Source organism: Panthera tigris, chromosome B2 (genome assembly GCF_018350195.1).
Source record: "Panthera tigris isolate Pti1 chromosome B2, P.tigris_Pti1_mat1.1, whole genome shotgun sequence".
In the NCBI taxonomy this organism is placed as follows: Eukaryota; Metazoa; Chordata; class Mammalia; order Carnivora; family Felidae; genus Panthera; species Panthera tigris.
In genome coordinates, this window is record NC_056664.1 from 89,783,377 (window position 1) to 89,805,667 (window position 22,291).

General features: G+C 38.8%; 1 protein-coding gene and 1 non-coding gene across 4 annotated transcripts in view; both read right to left on the bottom strand.

The window, feature by feature from the left end:
* Positions 1-22,291, bottom strand: part of SIM1 (SIM bHLH transcription factor 1) — a 75,819-nt gene that overhangs the window by 17,696 nt on the left and 35,832 nt on the right. For all 3 annotated transcript variants that reach the window (XM_042985327.1, XM_042985326.1, XM_007097370.3), the window contains one exon: positions 7,449-7,617. In XM_042985327.1, coding sequence (XP_042841261.1) covers positions 7,449-7,617 — 169 coding nt within the window. The remainder of the gene's footprint in view (positions 1-7,448; positions 7,618-22,291) is intronic.
* On the bottom strand, positions 10,145-10,248 carry LOC122238893. The gene has a single exon (XR_006218043.1). It is a non-coding gene; the product is annotated as a U6 spliceosomal RNA (small nuclear RNA).

Sequence of the window (22,291 nt, forward strand, 5' to 3'; positions counted from 1 at the left end):
CATCACAGGGTTCAGGTAATTTAGGACCCAATTACAGGTGACCTTAAGTAATAGCTAGGGCTTTGGCAGGTCTCCAAGCACTGACATGATTGGTGGTCTTTTAAGGTCAATCTGGGAAGCAGGGCAGACTGTAGAGGAAAATGTCCCAAAGTCGGGGGTGGGTGTGGGAGTAGGAATTAAGATACCACTGTAATCCTCCAGAGAGAGGGAACTCCTAGGACACAGGCAACGCAAGAAGAAGGGTAAATGCATGAGAGGATAGAGAAGCACAGCTGGGAGATCAAGCATGGGTCTGGTCCTTGAGGGAGCACCCATGAGGTAAAAAAGGCTTTATTAACTGTCATCCCATAGCCCCACTGCAAACCTTGCAAACAAGGAAACATTTGCACCTGCTGATAACACCTCATGACACATGAGGTCTCTAGGCCTAGAGGCCATTGGTTCTCTCACTGGCAGCCCCCAACACCTACCTCCAGTCCACTGCTGGAAAAGCAGGTCAGACCCCAGTGCACATCACATGCCATTTTATACTACACCCGGTTTAAAATACCTTTTTACATTTTTATCTCCCCCAATCAATCTGTAAGCCCTCTGGGGCAAGGACTGTATCCCCAGAACTTGATACATCTCATCACTGCCCTATTGTTTTCTCTACCTACTCTGTTACCATCATGGGCTCATCCATCCATTAATCATGGACACCACCGTGCTCTTGTCTCAACCATGTGCCAAGGGAATAAAAAGGCAGAAGCTGTGGCTGTAGGGACCCATAGCTGACAATTCTTCTCTAAAATGTTGCCTTGCCTCCCCAGCAAGACCATGCACATGTTCCTTAAGGACCCACCTTTAGCATTTTAGTGTACATAATAGTTACTTAACTAAATGTAAGAGTTAGTAAAAACCAAAGAACAAATCTGTAACACAGAGGTCTCACCTTCCTGAGCAGAATTTTTTCTAAAATAATACTCAGAGTTTCATTTATGAAGAGGGTCTAAAAATACCAAAAAGGTCCACTCTAATACTCTCCTGATATTGCTATAAGAGAGGGAGACTAATCTCAAGTTTATACATGGCCAGAAAATGTAAATGAGAATTTCTAGGAAGATAACCTCATTTATTTGAAAGATGCATTGAAAGCTTTTTGCTGTTCATGGTCAAGGATAACATGTTTTCATGCTACCTATAAAACATGAAATGAAGGGATGTCTATCCTGGTAGTCATAAAAGTACTATACTTGAGAAACCTTTGGTCCTTCTTTTCTCTGGAACTGAAAAAAAGTCAGGTTCTTGGCATAACAGTCACTGGTGCATTTTTGAAGCAAGAAAGAACCTTTGCAGAGAGAGAGTTTTTACCTTTACCAAAAGGAAGCCAGATTGCTGGCAGTGAAAATTAAGAGGATTCTGTGGGATTATTTAAGGTAACAGATGTGGAGTAAAACCTGCAAGTGTTACAGTGTATCTGTAGCAAGCCATTAAATACTTTCAGCTTTCAGAAGCACACGTAGACTTACGCATGCCCTGTTATTACAGAATTACATAGTGTATTGGTTATTACTGACTAGGGAAAAAGCAAGAGGAGGGCAGGATGATGCAATAAAACAAGAGGGCACACACTGTCTATAATAAACATAACAACTATAAACATGCCATAATGAGAAGTTTAAAAGGAAACTGGAATCAGGAGGTTGGATGGGGGATGTGGTGTAGGGACTAAGGAGACAATTTATTCATGATTGACATGATTAAACCATGGCAAGGGAACGTCCAACTATATTAGAGTAGCCATGACTCATTCCATAAAAACAGGTGAAAAATATTGTAGCAATCGCTAACAGATAAGGTCTGAAAAATAAATTCCATAAACTCTACATTTCTAATTCAACAGAACCATAAAAACAAGTTGTTATTTTCATGAATATAAACCCAATACCAATAAAATACAACTGTCACAATGTATCCCCAGGACTTAACAGAGTTGTCGCTATACAGAAGCACAGTAGCTCTGTGCAGAATCTTTGGAAATTAACTATAACATTGCCTACAACAATTTTTCCAAAACCATTCAAAACAATTCTGTTTTGACCTTTCTTGTCCTGAGTAATACATAGAGGTACAAAGGTGATTGAGTCATTCATTAAGCGACTATAATATAATCAGGTCTAAAATCATTCCCAAGAGCATCTCATACCAGGAGGATACTGAAGGTTCATCTATTACTGCAAACTGGGTGGTGACAGTGAATCACAATTTATGCATGTCTCACATGTTCAAAGAAGGTGCCTGCATAATTCCAAAAAGCAGTGTTACTGATTGACGTTCATCAGACATCTTTGAGAAATTTCTAGATATGCCTAGTACATAAGAGAGCAAAGAGCCTAATAGAGAACATTGATAGAATCATTAAATCACCATTTACATAACTAATAAGAGGAGCAAGACGTTACCCTGTGAGCTCAGCTTTCCTCTGGAAACTGCCTCTTGAAAATTCTAATGAGAATCTGCATGCTAAAAATATATGAACATGGAAATAACATTTTATTTTTGAGAAAAGGGGAAGAAGTATTTAAAATTAAACACAGAAGCTTGATCATTTAGGAACTGAAAATGCATTTATTACGGCTCTGTTAACCCATGAAGGAAAATTCAGTATAAGTGTGTCACTAACTGCAAGAAATAAGCTTTAAAACACAATTTCAAGATAAATCTTTAATGATCAAAATATCTCTACAAGGAGCAGAGGTACAAGCAGCCAAGGATACAAAGAATTTCATCCATTCTTCCTCTATAATGCCTTTTACTTCCGTAGAGAACTTTAGTTCAGACCTTCACAGATGTGCGTCAGGATTATTTAAATGAGGAGTGTGCCTTGTTTCAGCCACCTTAATGCTCTCATTTCCTGTTCAAAAACCTTTACTTACCAAACTCAACACCCCAAAAAACAAATAATCCAGTGAAGAAATGGGCAGAAGACATGAATAGATACTTTTCCAAAGAAGACATCCAGATGGCCAACAGACACATGAAAAGAGCCTTAACATCACTCATCATCAAGGAAATATAAATCAAAACCACACTGAGATACCACCCCATTCCAGTCAGAGTGGCTAAAATGAACAACTCAGGAAACAACAGATGCTGGCAAGGATGTGGAGAAATGGGAACCCTCTTGTACTGTTGGTGGGAATGCAAACTGGTGCAGCACTCTTGAAAACAGTGCGGAGGTTCCTCAAAAATTTAAAAATAGAACTACCCTACGACCCAGTTATAGCACTTCTAGGAATCTATCCAAAAGATAAAGGAGTGCTGATACATAGGGGCAAATGTACCGCAATTTTTATAGCAGTGCTTTCAACAAGAGCCAAATTATGGAAAGAACCTAAATGTCCATCAACTGATGAATGGATAAAGAAGATGTGGTTTATATGTACAATGGAATACTACTTAGCAATGAGAAATAATGAAATAATGCCATTTGCAGCAATGTGGATGGAACTGGAAGGTATTGCACTGAGTGAAATAAGTCAGTCAGAGAAAGACAGATACTGTATGTTTTCACCCATATGTGGATCTTGAGAAACTCAACAGAAGACCATGTGCGAAGGGAAGGGGGAGGGGAATAGTTACAGAGAGGGAGGGAGGCAAACCATAAGAGACTTAAATACAGAGAACAAACTGAGGGTTGATGGGGGCATGGGGGAGAGGGGAAAATGGGTGATGGGCACTGAGGAGGGCACCTGTTGGGATGAGCACTGGGTGTTGTATGGAAACGACGAACCACAGGAATCTACCCCAAAAACCAAGCGCACACTTTACACTCTGTGTGTTAGCCAATTTGACAATAAATTATATTAAAAATTTTTTATTTCTGTCACTTAAAAAAATAAAGTGTGTATAAATTGGTTAAAGTAAAAAAAAAAACTTTACTGGTTCTCCCCAAAACAAACTAAATTCCTTGGTTTGGCAGATATTTGGCACCAATCAGTGCTTCCAAGCGTCCTCATCCACAGGGACAAATTCTTCCCCACTTCACCTCCAGTCCCAATCACAACACCTTTCTGTATTTCTTCATAATGTTGGTCTTTCTGAAGTGTCCTCTCCTTTCCCTTATTCCTGTCTACCTGAATCCTACTCTCAAAGCCAGGTCAGGCACAATGCATTCCCCCATCATCCAGGCTATAGTCCACGCAGCTGACATCATTCATAAAGCCCTTTGTGTACACCATCTCTTTCTTATACGCTACTTATTCTCATGTGTTATTTCTGCTGTACTGCAAAACATAACGACATTTCTTACACCACTTATTTATATTCTAGCACCTTTCACCCACCTGCTACCCTCGTTCACCACAATGGCCAGCATAGCATCCTTCAGTGCTCAGCTAACATCTACTGAGCCAAAGACACATATTAGCAATGATGCATGAAAATTAAAAGCTAAGTATCCCTTTATTATATAAGAATAATTTGAAACAAATGAGACTTTTGAGTAGCTAATCTTTTTTCTTTAACATTCCTGAGGATTTGGAATCCAAGATGATACTACCAAGTTGCTTTCTTCCAGCAGAAACAGTGATGAGTTTGCCCTGGATTTCATGCTTTGCTGATGTGCCCCCGGGAGACCCTCTGCTCATCCCCATGACAATTCACTGCAAACGTCTGTTCCTTCATCTGTCTATAGAAGTGGCTCCTAGAGCATAAACTGTGAGTTCCATTTCTGATCTCTACATATTAGTAGCCCATACAGTAGGAACTCAGTCAGTGATTGACCTAGCACCATGACTATCTAAAGTAAACACAATTAAAGAATAACCTTTACTAGGCACATAAATGGTAAGTAAACTTAATTCATGACTGTGATTTCAAATGAGACATATGGCCAAAATTACAAGGACTACATATATGTAAGTATTAACCACAAAAATGAACACACAACATAAAGAGAAATCCTATACGGACATAATGTGTGTGCATTTGCATGATTTTTATACATCACATAATACTTCTAGAAGAAAGTGCATTTTTAGAGAGGGAAAATGAGGCAAGAGAAGTGTTTTTTCTATTTTCAACTCTCCTGTATTACTTTTAAACTAGGGAACATGTATAACTTTCTCATTTTTTGAAAGAGAGAGAGAGAGAGAGAAAGAGAGAGCAGGAGAAGGGCAGAGAGAGGGGGAGAAAGAATCTTAAGCAGGCTCCATGCCCAACGTCAAGCCTGATGCAGAGTCCAATGTGGGGCTCGATCTCATGACTGTGAGATTATGACCTAAGCTAAATTCGAGAGTCACTTGACTGAATCACCCAGGCACTTTCAAATTAATTCCTCCCTGACCACACATGCAAAGAGAAGTCTATTGACAGTTACAAGATTTAAAAAAAAAAAATGAGTAGTCTACCATTAGAGTAAACTAATAGACATTTTAGACGTTAGAGCTGTGCATGCAAGAAAACTGAATTCAGGGGCACCTGGGTGGCTCAGCTGGTTAAGTGTCTGACTTCAGCTTAGGTCATGATCTCACAGTTCATGAGTTTGAGCCCCGCATCAGACTCTGGGCTGACCGCTCAGAGCCTGGATCCTGCTTTGGATTCTCTGTCTCCCTCTCTCTCCACCCCTCCCTTGCTCATGCTCTCTCTTTCTTTCTCTCTCAAAAATAAAGTAAACATTAAAAAAAATTTTTAAAAAGGAAAACAGAATTCATGAGTTTTTGGAAGTCCAATGGGGGGACTTTGTTTTTGCACCTTAATTACTGTGTAAAAATGGATAAATTCCTTCTTAACTTACCATTTCCTAATTTAAATTTCTCTTTCCTCTGTGTGTTCAGCACTCCTGTATATTTAAGGATGGAATTACCCGAAGGCATAATCCATTCTTCCAAGTAGTAAAAAGAGACAGTGAAACTTTTTTTCCCAAGGTACAAGATTGTAATAAGAAAACCTTCTGAGATGTTTGATAAAAAGAAGCAACTCCTCCTCCACAGTGACTTTAACTAAAACGTACTTTTTACATAAAGTGCTCAGTCCTCATAATAGAGGGTGCACACTGAAAACTGTCTGGGCATCACATACCTACTTTCTCCCTTTTGTCAGAGTGAAGAGATCTGGCTTCTGTGAGAGATTTTAAACTGTGTGACATAAGTCTCTTGGGGCTCATGATCTTCTCATCTTTATATACCAAGCTGCTAAAATAATCTAGCAAATAGTAGCTTCTTAGTGAGCATTAGTTCAATGAATGACATTTTCTCAAATAGTATATGTATTTGTAGAAATCAACAGAATAATAGAGCTCTGATAAGTAAGGAAATAACAGTTTCTGTAACCACTAGTCATTTTTTGCTTAAAAAATACATTTAAAACATAAATGATAAAGACCACTTTGACAAAATGACTCAAAATCCAGTTTAGCTTTATATAAGCCCAGCAATTATCTCCTGAGTTACTCCAGCGATGTGGCACCACAAAGAAAAGGAAAGAGGTAAGTGGCGCCTGGGTGACTCAGTTGGTTAAACGTCTGACTTCACTCAGGTCATGATCTCATGGTTCATGAGTTTGAGTGCCATGTCAGGCTCTGAACTGACAGCACAGAGCCTGGAGCCTGCTTAAGATTCTCTGTTTCCCCTCTCACTGACCCTCCCCTGCTTGTTCTCTCTCTCTCTCTCTCTCTCTCTCTCTCTCTCTCAAAAATAAATAAATAAACATAAAAAAAAAAAAAAACAGAAAAGGACAGAGGAGGTGAGATGGTCACAGGATCCTGGCAGTAGGGGATCCCCAGTTCTGTCCTACTTCTTTCAGGCCAGAAGAGAGTTGTGCATATATCTTGAGACTGTCTAGTTTCTATATCTCAGTGACTGATCAGAAAAATAATTTTTTCCTTCCAAGAATACAGACACATCTTTGTACCTTGCATTGTTTCTGGAATACCTCCTCTGGGTCTTATCTGCTCATCACCTTGTACAGATGAGAGGAGAGTTTCTTTTCCTATCCTTACCCCCATCTGGTAGACTATTTCCCAAAATAGTTCTCCTGTGCTCAAATCTCATGGTGAAATGCATCCTTGATTCTTTGCCTCCACCTCTTAATTTCCTTCTACTTCAGTCCCTGTCCTAAAAATTGATTTGACTATGTCAAGCTCTAGTTTTCCATATTTTGCTTGAGGGGAAATTTTTAGGATAAATCTCCTTGAAATAACAGTTATGGTTCCGACTACAACTGAGTCTCTCATGATCTTCATATAAAACCAGTTAATCACCAGATCATTTCAAATTTTTACTAGCATACCTATTTTAAAGGAAGAAGAGAAGGAAGAAGATAGTTTTAGAAAGTTTTCCAGATATATAAAGTTTTAAATTTATTACAAGCAGATAATTAATTCCAAACCATTTTAATACTTCCCCAACTTCAAGACCAAACCAAGTTACAAAAAAAAGAAAGTTGCAAAATGGCAGTGCACCGACCTGAGGATATGGGGAAGTCCTGGATTTTGACTTTGAGCCGGAGAGCCTGGACTTGACCCCCTTCCTGTTGTCAGTCACGGTAGGAGTGGAGCTGCTGGTGTAGGAGAAGGCTGGTTTAGAGGCTGAGATCTGATCCAGGGAGAGCTGCAAACCTTTGTATTCCGTGTCCCTGCAGGGTGAGAGGACACAGCCCTTAATCTGCCACCACAGGAAATGGATACATGTGTTCTCTCACCAGGAATGGCAGTAATCCATATTTGAAAAGGGAAGCAAGCAAAAGTTAGCCATATAACTGGTTGCCACAAACACCTTGATTATTTTGGAAATGCCTAACATTTAACTAACGGGTAGGGATGTAGCTGCCCCACGTACCACAGCCAAGTGATACAATATGCTCATGAAATTGTCTTGATTTTAAAATACATTTTGGATTATTTTTATAAGTAGGAAATAAATCTGTAATTCAACTTCTCTGAGCTTTTGTGTCCTCATCGGTGAGGTACAGATTATAAACTCTACTCTCAACATTTTCTGTGTAGGGTGAACTCAGCAGATAACTGAGTTGTCTGGTAAACTGATCCTATCTGATTACTGGCAAGAAGAACATCAGCTGTTTCAAGATCAATCATTCTGGTAAACATTCCTAATATTTTTATAGCTAGCAAACCAGTGAGACCAGGCTTGTAAGTAGTTAAAAATCTCTTTTAAGCACCAGTTCTTTCCACTCCATCCTCAATATATATCTACGAAGCTCTTAATATATGCCAGGTTTTGTGCTATGTGGAAATGAAAGATAAATAAGATGCCTAGAGTCCCTGCCCTTCTGCAGATTACAAGCTATTTGGAAGAAGAAACATTAAACAAATATTAAACATAATAACTGAAGGCTGTGATATGAAGGGGATAAAGAGTATATCTTGGAGAGTTCATTATAAAGGTATTGCTTGAGGTAATTAGGGGCTGAAGATGACAGCTTGGCCCTGCCCAGCTACCATCTCAGCCTGCTTCCAGGCAGCAGAGAATGTTGTCTGACTCCTCCATTTTCATAAGAGGGTATCAACCCTTCCCACTGGCAGCCAAAAAGAAAAATGTTTCATAGTCTTCTTTATGAGGACTCATGGGAGAATTTTCTCTCAGGTTCCAGAACTAGCTGGGCTGCTCCTGGGTAATTGATTTCTTTTTATCTCACAAACACTGTGAATCATCTAACTCACCATGTTTCCCTCTTTCCACTGCAAGTCAAAAAGCTCTGAGTCCCAAATCCGATTTGTAACCACCTCTAACAACTGTACCAGTCCTCGTGGCAGGTGTTCTGTGCAGCAAACACCACTGGCTTCCTTTATTTTTCTTATTTTATTTTTCCTTTTCTCTAATGGGTTCACCTTTTTAAAAAATTTACATGTGTTTTTAATACCCTTTGGATTAAGATATGTATATTAAATGTAATAAACTAATAAAGTTAGATATGTTAAAGTGATTGGTAGATTTCCATAGATCAGCAACCATTCATTTATCTTCTCTTCCTTTTCCCTGTTTGTTCTTCTACAAAGAGATCAGGCAAAGGCAAAAGGATAATTCAGGCAAGGAGTCCCTCAAGTGACAGGGGATAGAAATCAGCTAAAACAGGTTCAATAATATCATGGCCACAAACTACAGTGTAGTGGTATATGTCAGCAAATTACAATGACTTCATATCAAATAGTCCATCAACTCAGTGCAAGTAAAAAAAAAAAAAACAAAACATTATCCTGCATAAGCAGCAAAAATTTAGAAGATGGGCATGCAATTTGCCTTCCAAGCTTGGGAAGTTGAATCATACTGATGGTCTACTTTCCTACTCTAATCACCCCCTAAGGAAAACACACAACACAGATTCTGGGCACTGCTTGGACAGAAATTCAATGCTCTCCAACATGTGGCTCCCACCTATTTTTCTGACAGTATCTGAAAATTTTCCTTCAATGGCCCTTCACTTCACTCAAAATAGTTCTCCCCAAACTGACCTTATACTTTCCTCCCCTGCTCTTTCAACACATACCTATAGAACTTCTCTTAAAAAGAACTATCTTAAATCCTACTTGCCTCTAACCTTATTCATTCCTTCAATACTGAAGTGTCTCTGTGGAGGCCCTGGGGAGACATCAATGAACAGAAGGACTAAGTTGCTGTGCTCATGAAGAAGACACCAGGGCCACTTCCTGAGGGAAACAGGGAGGGGACCAGAAGCTCTTTTTTCTTCTTCCAACCTTATTTTTCAAGTGACAGTGTCTAGTCTTTCCTAGGGGTTCTAAGTTCCTAGAGGGCAAGAGTCAAGAGATATTCTGTTATATTCCAATGGTGATTTGCACAATATTTCACACATTTGGAAGAGGAAGAAGATAAAAACACAAATCAGAAAGGACTGTTTTCCTCAATGACTGCTAATAACCAGCAGCCTAGAAGTATTTCTCTGATGGCAAAGACCCCTTTAGGCCGTGAGTCCCCTGACCCACCTGCCCTGAAATCATGTGCATGTGACAGTGAGCAAGATGGGCTCTGACAGCCTCCATCCTTGGGTATCTCCTGTGTCAAATGGGCACTTGGTAGCAGAATAGCCATTCAGTCCCTGCCCAACAGGACTTACTTAGACTTACTTTAGACAAAAACATTGCACCCCTGAAAATATGGCCAAATAATTTTTAAAACTCATTCTTTTTTTAAATATGGAATGCTTCACAAATTTGTGTGTCATCCTTGCACAGGGAACATGCTGATCTCTGTATCCTTCCTATTTTAGAATATGTGCTGCCGAAGCAAGCACTAAAACTCATTTTGAATGCAACATTTCAGCACAGGGACTTCATGTCAAGAAGCAGAGAGCAAACCAGGATTCCTCCATTTTTCTCTTGTATACCATCAGACTCCGAAAGTATGCATCTCAACTACTGAAGAAGCCTTTCCAAAATTCTTGCATAGTTCCCAATGATAGAAATACTCCAAAGAGGCTTAAATAAAGATTTAAAACCAACAAATGATTTGAATTTCTACATATTCACATGAAAATGCTAATAAATATAAAAAGAGTTATACTCTTGATAAAAAAATATTAATATTTTGATGCACATCTAAAAAGATCACAAAGAATCCACCAGAACTTAGCAAAAGATCATGAGGTCAGGTAGATCACAATTTGAGCCACTTGCTGTGTAACAACCCATCGAGACCTCTTTTTCCTCTTTATAACTCCTGTGGATGTGCTAAGGTTCAGAAAAATATTATGTGAGAAATTCACAGCACAGTGCCTAGAACCTGGTAAATGTTCAATTAATACTAAGTATTATTTCTTCACCTCCACAATTTGTGGCACTTTTTTGGCACCTGATTTCTCCAGGACAGTAGTTTCACTTTGGTAGCAACTGTAATACATTTCATTACAAACATTTCCTTATGTTGTATTTCTTTCCTTTCTACCTCTAACTCATTTTAATGCACTCTGTTGCTTCTTAGTCTCTAAACTCTAATGCAGTGTGGCCAAAATGCTTATTAAGATGAGCTCTTCATTGCTAAGTAAGCAAATAGAGACCTTGGAACAGTACAGACCCGACACTCTGAGAGGAGCTCAGCCTTCCTATTCCTCTAACAACTTGAAAGATGGGTTAAGATGAAAAGCACAATAAAAAAAAAAAAATACCCACTTAAAGACATTTCAAATACAGTTGATGTGGTGCCAAGAGCAGCTCTGAATGGCAGATTCACTAAGAACAAAGCATTTGTTTTACTTTTAGAATTCTATTATACTATTTCATTTGTATAGATTAAAGGTCTAGATGCTGATGGGAATCACATTATGAGTTCCATTTCCCTCCTCCAAACTCAGACATGCCCTCCCTTCCCCCGAAGTGAGGCACATTCTGGTATCACACACACACACCCATCCTCTAAAGTTAGGTATATGTCTAGTAAAGCTGTTTGATGTTTCCCTGTGGAGGGGGACAAAATGAAATACTTGGGTGCCCAGCACTTAGACTCTGAATGAGTAGAGTGAGGAATTGGACTTAGCTGACTTTAGTAAAGGAGGGACAGGACACAGCCCTGCTCTACTTCTAAAGCTTTCCTGAAAAGTGCCACACAGACCACGTTCAGGACTCCACAGGTTACCCTCACTAGGGCAGCTCACTCTGTTCTCCCAGATACGACTGGCATATCAAAAAGAGGAACTGTGGCATATGCCCTTTGGCATATTTTTCAAAATGTCTATTGGTATCAATTTACATTTGTTTGGATTTTTCCCCCCTTGAATGACTTGTACTAGAACTGCAGACATCCTCAGGTACCTCGGCTCTGAAAGCAATGTGAAATAGGTAATTTGCAATCACTAGGACTTGCAGCTTGTCAATCTCACTCGTATTTGCACAGACCAAAGTAATCCTCTTATTCCATTATGGACAGTCAGAAATCATTCAATTTGCAGAATTAACCATCTGAGTCTACTCTAAACTTTATAATAGTCATGTACATATTTGGAGTTACTCAAATTCCAGTAGAATAAAAGGGGCCATTTTTGCACCATTGGCCTTCTCAGCCTTTCCTTCAGCAATATGCCATGATCACTCATGAGGTAAATGCCAACTTGCCATATGGGAAGCTCAGGGTGATGCCCTTGCAAAACAAATAAAAGGTATTTATATCACTAACAGGTGCTTTTAGCTTCAGAGAAATGCATTAATATGATTTCTATCATTTTGACTGGAAGACTGGTGTCCTCACGATGCCAACAGCAGCACAACCATACATACAACCTTCAGGTGAGTTGGAATAATTATACAGATAAACAATCAACAGTATTTTATCACTTGATGTTGAGTCAAGATTCTCTGCAAGAACTTTTCTTCTTCGACTCTGCCATATCCTATTGCACTTCTATTTTAGACAACTGAAGTTTTGCTTCTGTCATGTCAGTTTTTTAAACTGGTCATTCTGAAGTTTCTCTATTGGTTTTATGTTATGTGGCAATTCTTAAAAGATATTGCCAGATTTCCCAATTGAGGTTTAAAAAAAAAAAAAAACAGCTGTAGGTGATCAAATTACCAAAGAAAACGTGGAAACAAAGACATGCAATTGATTTGGCTCCAAAGGCGCTGACTGCAATAAGCAGAGGATTGCATTAAACTGTGATCGGATTAAGTAGGAACGACTGCGTCTTATACTAAACTTTTTAATTGGATTCTAGAATCACTGTCACACGAAGTGCATGACCTTCTTTATATTCTGGCAGAGTTACCACCAGGCCACTAGGTAAACCTCTGCAGCAGAGAGACCTAGTTTATGTTTCATTTTCAGGCTCCCATGGAGCCCAGCAGAGATAGCTGATAAGGAGGATTCCATACTGTGAGAGGCTCACAAACTAAGACATCTGCTGGGAAATTAGGCTAAGGCACCCTTGGAAATATAATAGTCTCATACTAATAAGTGGATTTGTGTTTGCTCCTTGTGGTTTTCTCCATTTGCTTTGGTGATTTTAGTAGTTCCCAAAAAGTCTTTGGTTTTACATAAACACTGCCTCTGCCTAGAAATATCTTTCTCCTCTAATTTTGTAGGTCTCATCCAACATGCTATGGAGTGGATGGCACCACAAGGGTAAGGGATGGCTTAGGCACAAAGTTTACCATCACATTGTGATTTCAAGAAGCAAAGACGAAGGTCTAAACAATAGGCAAACAACCAAAAACAATAGGCAAACAATAACCAAACAAACAAACAAAAAAAACGAATACAGTAAAAAACTGTAATATTTTGGTAAGATGCAGCAAAGTCAACCATCTGCACGATAGGGATTGTGAAATACCTGTCTACAAACCCATGACACATGTTGAAATATAGCTAAGTCCAGACCTGCCACAACATGCATCTGACTTTGCTTCTTTACCCACCCAGGCCACAGTGATTTCCTGCTCCCTCCTCTCAGTTCCTACACTGTCCACTGCCTCTAACATTCATGTAACACACCTAAGTTCCTGTCACACAGTGTGAATGGTGTATTTGACAACAATCTCCTAAATACTTTCTCTTTTGATAGTCTCTACTTACTGTCTAGCACCATATCTTACAGAGAATAGATTCTCACTTGCAAGTGATTAACAAAACAATTCTCACTGCAATAAATTTTTATTCATCTCAAATACAAATGACCAAAAATTCAAAAAACTAGCAAACCTTTCTACATAAATAAGAAAAAAATACCTACTAAGTATGCAAGTTTATGGGAGGGATTCTTAAATTCCCAGATTATAATTAATAATGATCATTCTGATATTCTGTGAGATCCTAAATTAAAGAAACAAATCATGTTATTGTTTTAGTGTTATATTAATATGTTATTGTTTTAGTGTTATGTATATTAATAAAATGCACTTATTTTTTGTAAAGTTACAATTCAGGCATGGCATATGTGATTCTTAAACAAACTGGAATACTAAATTAATTTTATCCTCAACCATTTATTTGAAACTGTTGCAACTGTATTGAAAGAGCGAGGAGGAATAGTGCTTTAAACCCCCAGAGAAAGAACTTCTACAAAGCGATAATAAATACAGTATCTCTGAAATAGAAAAATATAAAAAGGATGTAAACAATGCACAAATTGCTGAGAAACAATTTTTAAAGGTTTAGCCTCACTAGTAATAACCTATACGAATTAAGGTTTCTATCAGATTCTTTTTGTCACTTTTGTCTTTCAAATCAACAAAGATTTTATTTTAATGACAAAAAAATCTCAATGAAGACAAGTTGAAATAAATGGGCATTCTTACATACCAATGATAAGAGAGTAAACTAGCAGTGTTTATCAAGAGTCTTAAGAATGTTCATTCCTTAAATCCAGTAATTCCACTTCTAGGAATAGATCTAATGAAAATAATCAGAGATAAGTATCAAAAGTCTATACACAAGGGTACTTAGCATAATTTCTTACATTTAATTGTAAGTAAGCAAATAAAAACCAACAATAGAACCATTACTTAATTATGGTGTACCTATGTGATAAAATATTAGGTAATCATTAACTTTTTTTACTCTAGTGATGTGAAAAACACTATTGATAAAATGAAAATTATCTCTTTAAATTAATATGTACTGTATATGCATATACATGTAGTGGGAGGCAAAAAATTAAAATGTCAATAGTGAATATCTGGAAAATAGATTAAACATGTTCTTTATCGTCTCTTTATACCTCTGTATATTGTTAATTTTTTCTATAATAAACATGTATGACTTTTATAATCAGAAAAATATTTCTTGAAAAAGAAACTCTAATTGGAGCAAAATTCAGGTATTCTCACCTCCAACTGAAATGGCTCCCAGTTTCTTTGCCTTGTGTTTTCAGGTTGTCTTCTCTATGAATATTATTAAATTACAGAAGAGAGAACACCACTAAACTTCTTTTCCCATAGGTTCAACTTCTCATGAACACCATTTATAATTTTTAAATGTCCAAATGTCCATATGCTCTCTTGGTGCCTATACATTTCACTTACTTTCTAATCTATTTTCCACCCTTCCTACCTTACAGAATTATCTGTCTCTGAAGGCTTTCATGTGAACTATATGACTTTGTTTCCTTCTTTGAATAATATAACTTAAATTATTACTTACAATTGAAAAAAAAGAGTCTTGCCATGTAGTTTCTAACAACAGCTTAGTTTCCTGCGAGTTATAGATGACATATTTGTCACTGTTTAAATGGAGTAACCCTACTTTGGGGACTACATCTTTTGTTCTGAAAAACTTAACTTCTTATGCTCCAAAATTCATTCTATGTCTATAGCTACTAAATTTTAGGTGTATTTGTAAATCCCACAGATCTAGGGTCCAAATGCTACTGATCTTATAGCTTTTTTGTTTCTTATTTTCTTGAGGTTGGTGGGATGGGGGGTGGTTAGGGAGGTGTCGGTCTTTAAAAGTTAGATCTGAACAAATCAATGCAGACTGTGCTGCCTCTTTCACCAAAGGCATAAATTTTTAAAATGCCAGTCTCCTTTTCCACAGTCAAGACTGCTAATTTAATGCACTTCTAGGGGGGAAAAAAGAGGCAAATAGAAAATAAAATTCATACATGCTATTCTGGCCCCTCTTTTCCTTCTCACCTCCCCACCCTCTGTGTCCATTCCCCTAATCTTCACTGTCATTTTATTAAACTGCTGTTTTTCAAATATATGTTCCCCTTAGAATTCTTTGAATACCTAAGGTAGATAAGTAATGGGGGAACCCATTATTTAACACCTTATATTTGGTTAAGGTTCTGTTCTCACAGGAATAGCTTTCTCACTCAGTTCTTTAGACCCATACAAAACTGATTCCTAAACCCTAAAACTAGCCACTGGCAGAGAAGGTAAGAAGAACACACCTCCTATTCTCAACTGCATACAAACTCCTGGAACAGAAAAAATACTTGTCATCACAAAGAAATAATCTCCCCACAACACTGGGAAATTTGCATTCTGTACTCAAGACCAAAGTGTCCCCAAACCTCTCCCACATACAGTGGGGAGACCCCACAAGGCCACACCTCATGGCACCTTTGAGAGCTCTGCCCTTTTCTACACAACACAAAGGCACTGGCATTCCTGCAAATAGAAAAGTAGAACCTCAGGCTTTGAACTCTCTAGGAAAAAACACAGCAAAAATGATGGCATGGCACGATGTTTTCAAAGGCACAAATCTCCATTTGTTTAACTTAAATATTTTAAAATACGTCCTATAGCATTTATTCTTGATTAAACCTCTTCTAGATAGTTAATCATTAACGGTTTCTTTACAGTTACTGTGCAAACAGTTCATTCATACCTATGACATATCAAATCTCACAGACGTGTTCTTTAATTGGATTCATTTATTTCTAATCTCCCTAAGCCCTTACTACTGTAATGCTTGACTAAATATACATTAAACTCCATTATTTAAATGGCTAAAATAAATTTGAGATGTATTTTATGAATAAAAATTCACAATTCAACAGATATTCTATTATTATTATTATTATTATTATTATTATTATTATTATTTGTTTTGCTATTGAGGCATTATTTAAAATTGTCTGGTAGATAAGTTGTGTTTCAACAACTTTAAACATCTTAAAATAAGTTGTGATTTATCATTAGAGATTTTGGATTGCCCACCAAAATGCCAAAATTTTAATTGCCTTCATATTTGGAGTCAGAGAGCTTGTATAATACTACACAGAATATATAGTTATCAGTAGAGTTCATTACCAAAGATACAATAGGCAGCTGCCTGAATTTATGACTTGTGGCTTGAGAGGTTTCCTTGGTCCCCACAAAGATGTCTCAAGAATGGTCTACTGGTTTATGCTTAAAATCTACTGTTAGATATTTATTTCTTAGGCTTTAGCCAGATGGCTCAGAAAAAGTTAACGGAGTAAACCTCATCCTTATTTTTCATTGATTCAGTTTTTTCAGCTCCTTTCCCTAGAGCATGGTTCTCAAACTTCAACGTGTCTCAGAAGCCCCTGAAGAGTTTGTTAAAATGCAGCTTGCTGGGCCCCACCCCTTAGAAGTTCTCATTTGTAGTTCTAGGGTACAGACCACAATCTGCATTTTTAACAAGCTCCTGGGGGTTGCTGCTGCTACCAGTCAAGGGGCCATACTTTGAAAACCAGAGCAGTTGTCATTCTGGATAAGAAAAACTAAAGGTATCAGGTGAAAGGGTAACATGGACAAGATGGATTGCTATTGAAAAGGGAGGGGATGTTCCAAAGACAAACTTCACACTTTCCCCAGGGTACAGCCTTACTGCATATCTCACCAAACTACTCGCATGCTGATCCCTGTTCACTTCCTTTCAGCCTCTTTGGGGACACTGCCTGTTCCTGCAGATCCCATAACACTGGAGAGCTACAGGGCTTAGTCTACAGGCTGCATCTCAGTTATTGCTCACTCTCAAGGGATCTCATGCACTCTGCTGGCTTTAAATTCCATATTGATGACCCCCAATCTCCAGCCCAGACTTCCCCACTCCATGACACCCAGATTTAATTACCTGCCTGACATTTCCACTCAAATGAATGACAGGCATCTCAAACTAAATATCCCCCCACACAACCCTTGATTGTTGCTCCTGCCTATGAATCTGCTCCTTCCCACCATTCACCCAAATTACTCAGGCTAAAAACTCAGATGCTGTCCTTGACTCCTCATGTTTTCACAGCTCATATTCAATCCATCTGCAAACTCCAGCTGTCTACCCTCAACACATCCTGAATCTGACCCTTCATCCCTACCTCTGTCTTTAAGCCATCATCTTCCCTCACCTAGGCTATTGTAATCATTTTCTAACTGGTCTCCCTGCCTCTACCCTCTACCCTTCCCAAAGCCTATTTTCCACCCCATCCAGATGACCATTTCATAGCTTAAAGCAATTCATGCCATGCCTCTGCTCAAAACTCCAGTGACTTCCCAAAGCCTTCAAGACCCAGCATGGTCTGACCCTGCCTATTCTAGCATCAGCTTCTTGTGCTCTCCCTCACCCCTTCTCTCTGCTGCAGTGACAGTGACCTTCTTGTTCATCAACTTACTTACCAAGCTGGTTTCTACATCGGGGCTTTTGCATTTGCTCCCCACTGCTGAGAATGCTCTTCTTGTAGGTCTCAGCATGGCTACCTCCCTTCCTTCATTCAGGAGACTTCAGAGAGGCCCTCCCTGACCACTCCCATCTCTTTGTCCTGCTTGATTTCTTCCTTTCAGTTCCTGACATTGTATGACATATTTATTTGTTTATAAGTAATGTCTATTTCCTCGCACTAAAATTTACCCTCCATGAGAGTAGGGACCTTGTCTGTCTTGGTAACACCATTAACCCTCCTATAGACCCTGGCACCCAGTAGGCACTGGGGAAATACTCGCTGGGTGAATGCAAAAACCATCCCATTTGCTGAAGAGAGGACTACACTCTACAACATCTCTTACTATCCTCTTAAGTATAGCAACAGAAATTAAGCTAATTCTAATGATAGAGATTTGTTTATAATGGAGGTCCTATTGAGTCCATTGCGAAGAGACACAAATAGAAAAGAGATTATAATGTAAAACACCATGTAGCGTATCTAAATATTCCCCCCCCCGATTTTCAATTATCCCTCACAATAAAATGCTACCCTGCATTTTGTTATTTCTTTAACTACTCTAATTGGAGGAATGAAACGGACATGCACTCTGCCCTCTGCTTTGTGGGCTTCATCCTTCCAGCATTCCTGAGCTGGGACCCTGCAGGATTCCATTACCCAAATCCAGTACAACACATGCTTCACTTTGCCAGGCCTACAGTAAGATTTCAACAGCTAATAGAAATGCTATGACTTTCAACACTATTAGTCTCTTAACAGCTTATAAAAATTAAAATGAAAAACCCTGTGTTGCATTTGGTTAGTTTTTTTGGGGGAAAAAAAGCTGCTCTTTTCCCATCGTATATTTGGACACCAATGTCAATTAATGGGAGTGTTGAAAGAAGTACATCTCATGGGTTCTTACCTTCAGCCACCAGAACACATTATAGTCATCACAAGTGCAAAGAGTAAAATGAATGACTGAGGAGCAGCAGCAAGCCATAACCCCTAAAAATGCTCGGAACCAGGGATTCTATTTTCGTAATGGTTCTCAGTGGGAGGAGGCAAGAGACAGCACGTTCTCAGATTGCATTACCAGAGAATGTTGCTATTCTCAGAGAGATGTAAAAAAGTGGCAAGGGACCTGGGTTTAAAAGTACAAACATAGAGAGAATCCCACCTTAATGGGTACCATTATGACATCCAGTTCAATATAATGAGGCTATTTCCACGGTCTGGCCAGCAGCCCATGTTAGCACGGCTTTACTGATGTGGATACAACAAATTCTGTTTGAACAAGAAATCCCCAGGAAAAAGAGAGAGAGTGAGAGAGAGAGAGAGAGAGAGAGAGATCCTTTCACAAGCTCTAGCCATTTAGCAATCAATCAAAGGAGAAATACCCTTCCAGTAAAGACAGCAATGTCCATTTGAATCCTGGTAATATATTAGATGTTCCAAATAAAATAGTGTTCCATGGGTAATACTTACGGATTGCTGTTTTGCGAAAATATCATAACTGTTGATGCTGAAACTGGTGAGGGGGACACAGTGTTGGGCCCAAGGGTTAAGCATGTTGCATGGCAGCTGACTGGGTTCTGAGCACACCCGAACTGTGAAGCAATTGGGTCACTTTGTGGAGACTCCATATTGAAGTCTTGTAATAAACTATCCATAGACTTTTGCAAAATCTCTTCAAAATGTCCCATTATTTCCCAAATATTAGGTGGAATCATAGGAAATCACCACTATCGAACTGCTTTAATGCACAGAAATGGCAATTACATACGACTCACCCTAGTACAATGTTACCAACTTACAGACAGCAGGCCAAAGAGGAAATCAGGTGGGCTCGGGAGTCCTGTCTCTGGTTTGGCATGATTACTCATTAGCTGTGTTATATTGGCTAAATGACTTGGCTTCTCTGAGCCTCTGGCACAAAATAGCAGTCTCTCAAATGTGAGTGAATCTTACTCCCTGACCTTTCTAAATATGGCAGCAAACAGAGCACCTTCCCACCCCACCCCCTTCACTTGCAGCTGACAGTCACCTCCCCATCTCTCCAGGGCAGGGCAACAAAGCCGTGAGATTACCCTTTACAAGAGAAAAGTTTAAAATATTACAAAAACCTAAAAATCACTAGAAACATTTTTTTAAAGATAATAAATGTACAAAGACTATTTGACTCTAGTGTGATTCTTCCATTTAAAACTCACTAAGATTCCAAAGCCTATTAGAAGTCAACCCCACAGGGGCGCCTGGGTGGCTTGGTCGGTTAAGCGTCTGACTTCAGCTCAGGTCATGATCTCACGGTCCGTGAGTTCGTGCCCCGAGTTGGGCTCTGTGCTGACAGCTCAGAGCCTGGAGCCTGTTTCAGATTCTGTGTCTCCCTCTCTCTCTGCTCCTCCCCTGTTCATGCCCTGTCTCTCTCTGTCTCAAAAATAAATAAACGTTAAAAAAAAAAAATTTAAAAAAAGAAGTCAACCCCACAAAATATTTAAAAACTCCATTCAAAGCAGAGCAAAACGCAGCTCAATATCATTCCAACAGGACAAAAATCACCTTGGCACACACAGCAGCTCTCTCTGGCTGACCTAATGGGATGCAGAGGCTCCACCCAGGGAAACAGCGATTTTGTAAGAGTTAAGATGGACTCCTTGGCCTGCAGCCAGTTTCTCTGCTGCCAGTCTGGATCCCCCTCACCCCCCCCCACCCGAGAGAGAGAGAGAGAGAGAGAGAGAGAGAGAGAGAGAGAGAGAGAGAGAGAGAGACATGCTCGCACAGCCCTCCCCAGCAGCTCTGCTCCTCTTACTGTCTCCACTCCCTCCCCACCATCTAACCACAGGGAATCTGAGCACACCTGCAAGCTTTTTCCCCAGGGTTGACCTGAACAGTGCCAAGGCACTCTGGGCCTGCTTCTTTCTAGTTGTGAATGGAAACACTCCCCTCCAGGAAGGAACCTGTCATCAGCAAGCCCATAGGGAGGTCAAGCCGGGGTAGAGGTTGTCCTTGCGCTTATTTCCTTTTCCTGCAGACGCTGTCTCATTCATTCTGATATCCCCAGAACCTGGCACAGTGCCTGACACCTAATAGGTGCTCAAGAAAACTTTTATGACTGCCTCAAGGCTTACTAGTCCTAATCATTGGAACTAGGATCTAACAATCCTTTCCAGATGTACCAGAATGATTGCTGATTTCTCATTCTTGGGCATCCCTCTGCCTTCCTAAGACTCATGCTTTCCCTCCTTCAGCCTCACAGACATTTATTTTGTGTTTATTGGAAATTAAATAAGAAATTATTTTATCTAATTTCACTGCAATAATTTCACCCTAATAATTCACATTTACTTGGTGTTACTTTGTGTCAGGCACAGGGCCAAGAATCTATTTCATTTAATGCTTACAACAACTCTATGAAATAGATATTATTATTACACATTACACATTTTACAGATTAAAAAACAGTGAGGCAACAAAGTTAAGCAATTTATCCATAGCCACAGAGATAGCCAGTAGCAGCCCAGGAATCTGAATAGGCAATATACCCATAGCCCAGGTTCTTAACTAATATGCTATGATGCATAATAAAGTAGTGATATTTCATTTCATATCTCATTTTACAAGTACCTTGTAATGCATTCCTCTGGTTATCAGGGTTTGAAACATCTAGCTAAAAAGTCTAGGGATTAGACTGCATCATATTCTAAGAGCAGTAGGATAATGATATCAAACACAGCACTGAGGAGGCCTTCTGGCCCTGCAAACCTAGAACCTAAGAGCCAGGTTCTTTGCACCCCCATCTCCTCCAATCTGCTGATGTTCCTTATGTGTACCTTAAATTTGCTTTCTAAAAACCATTTTGAAATACAACCATTATACATGTGGCAACACTGTGTATTCATTTCAATAACATTCTACATTCCATTCAGAATACTGACATCCTCAAAACTTTAAAAACTGTGTTCTATGCTTAGATGCTAATATATGTGTATATGTACATGTATATATTATATATGTATATATTATATGTACATAAATGTAATATATGTGTATATGTATATATTATATATGTATACAAGTGTGTATGTATATATAAATATATATAAACATACATATAGTCATATATATAAACATATATATATAAACATATATATATATATAAACATATATATATATATAAACATATATATATATATATATATAAATAAAACTAAGGCTAGGTGAACACGTTCAAAATAAATATATACCA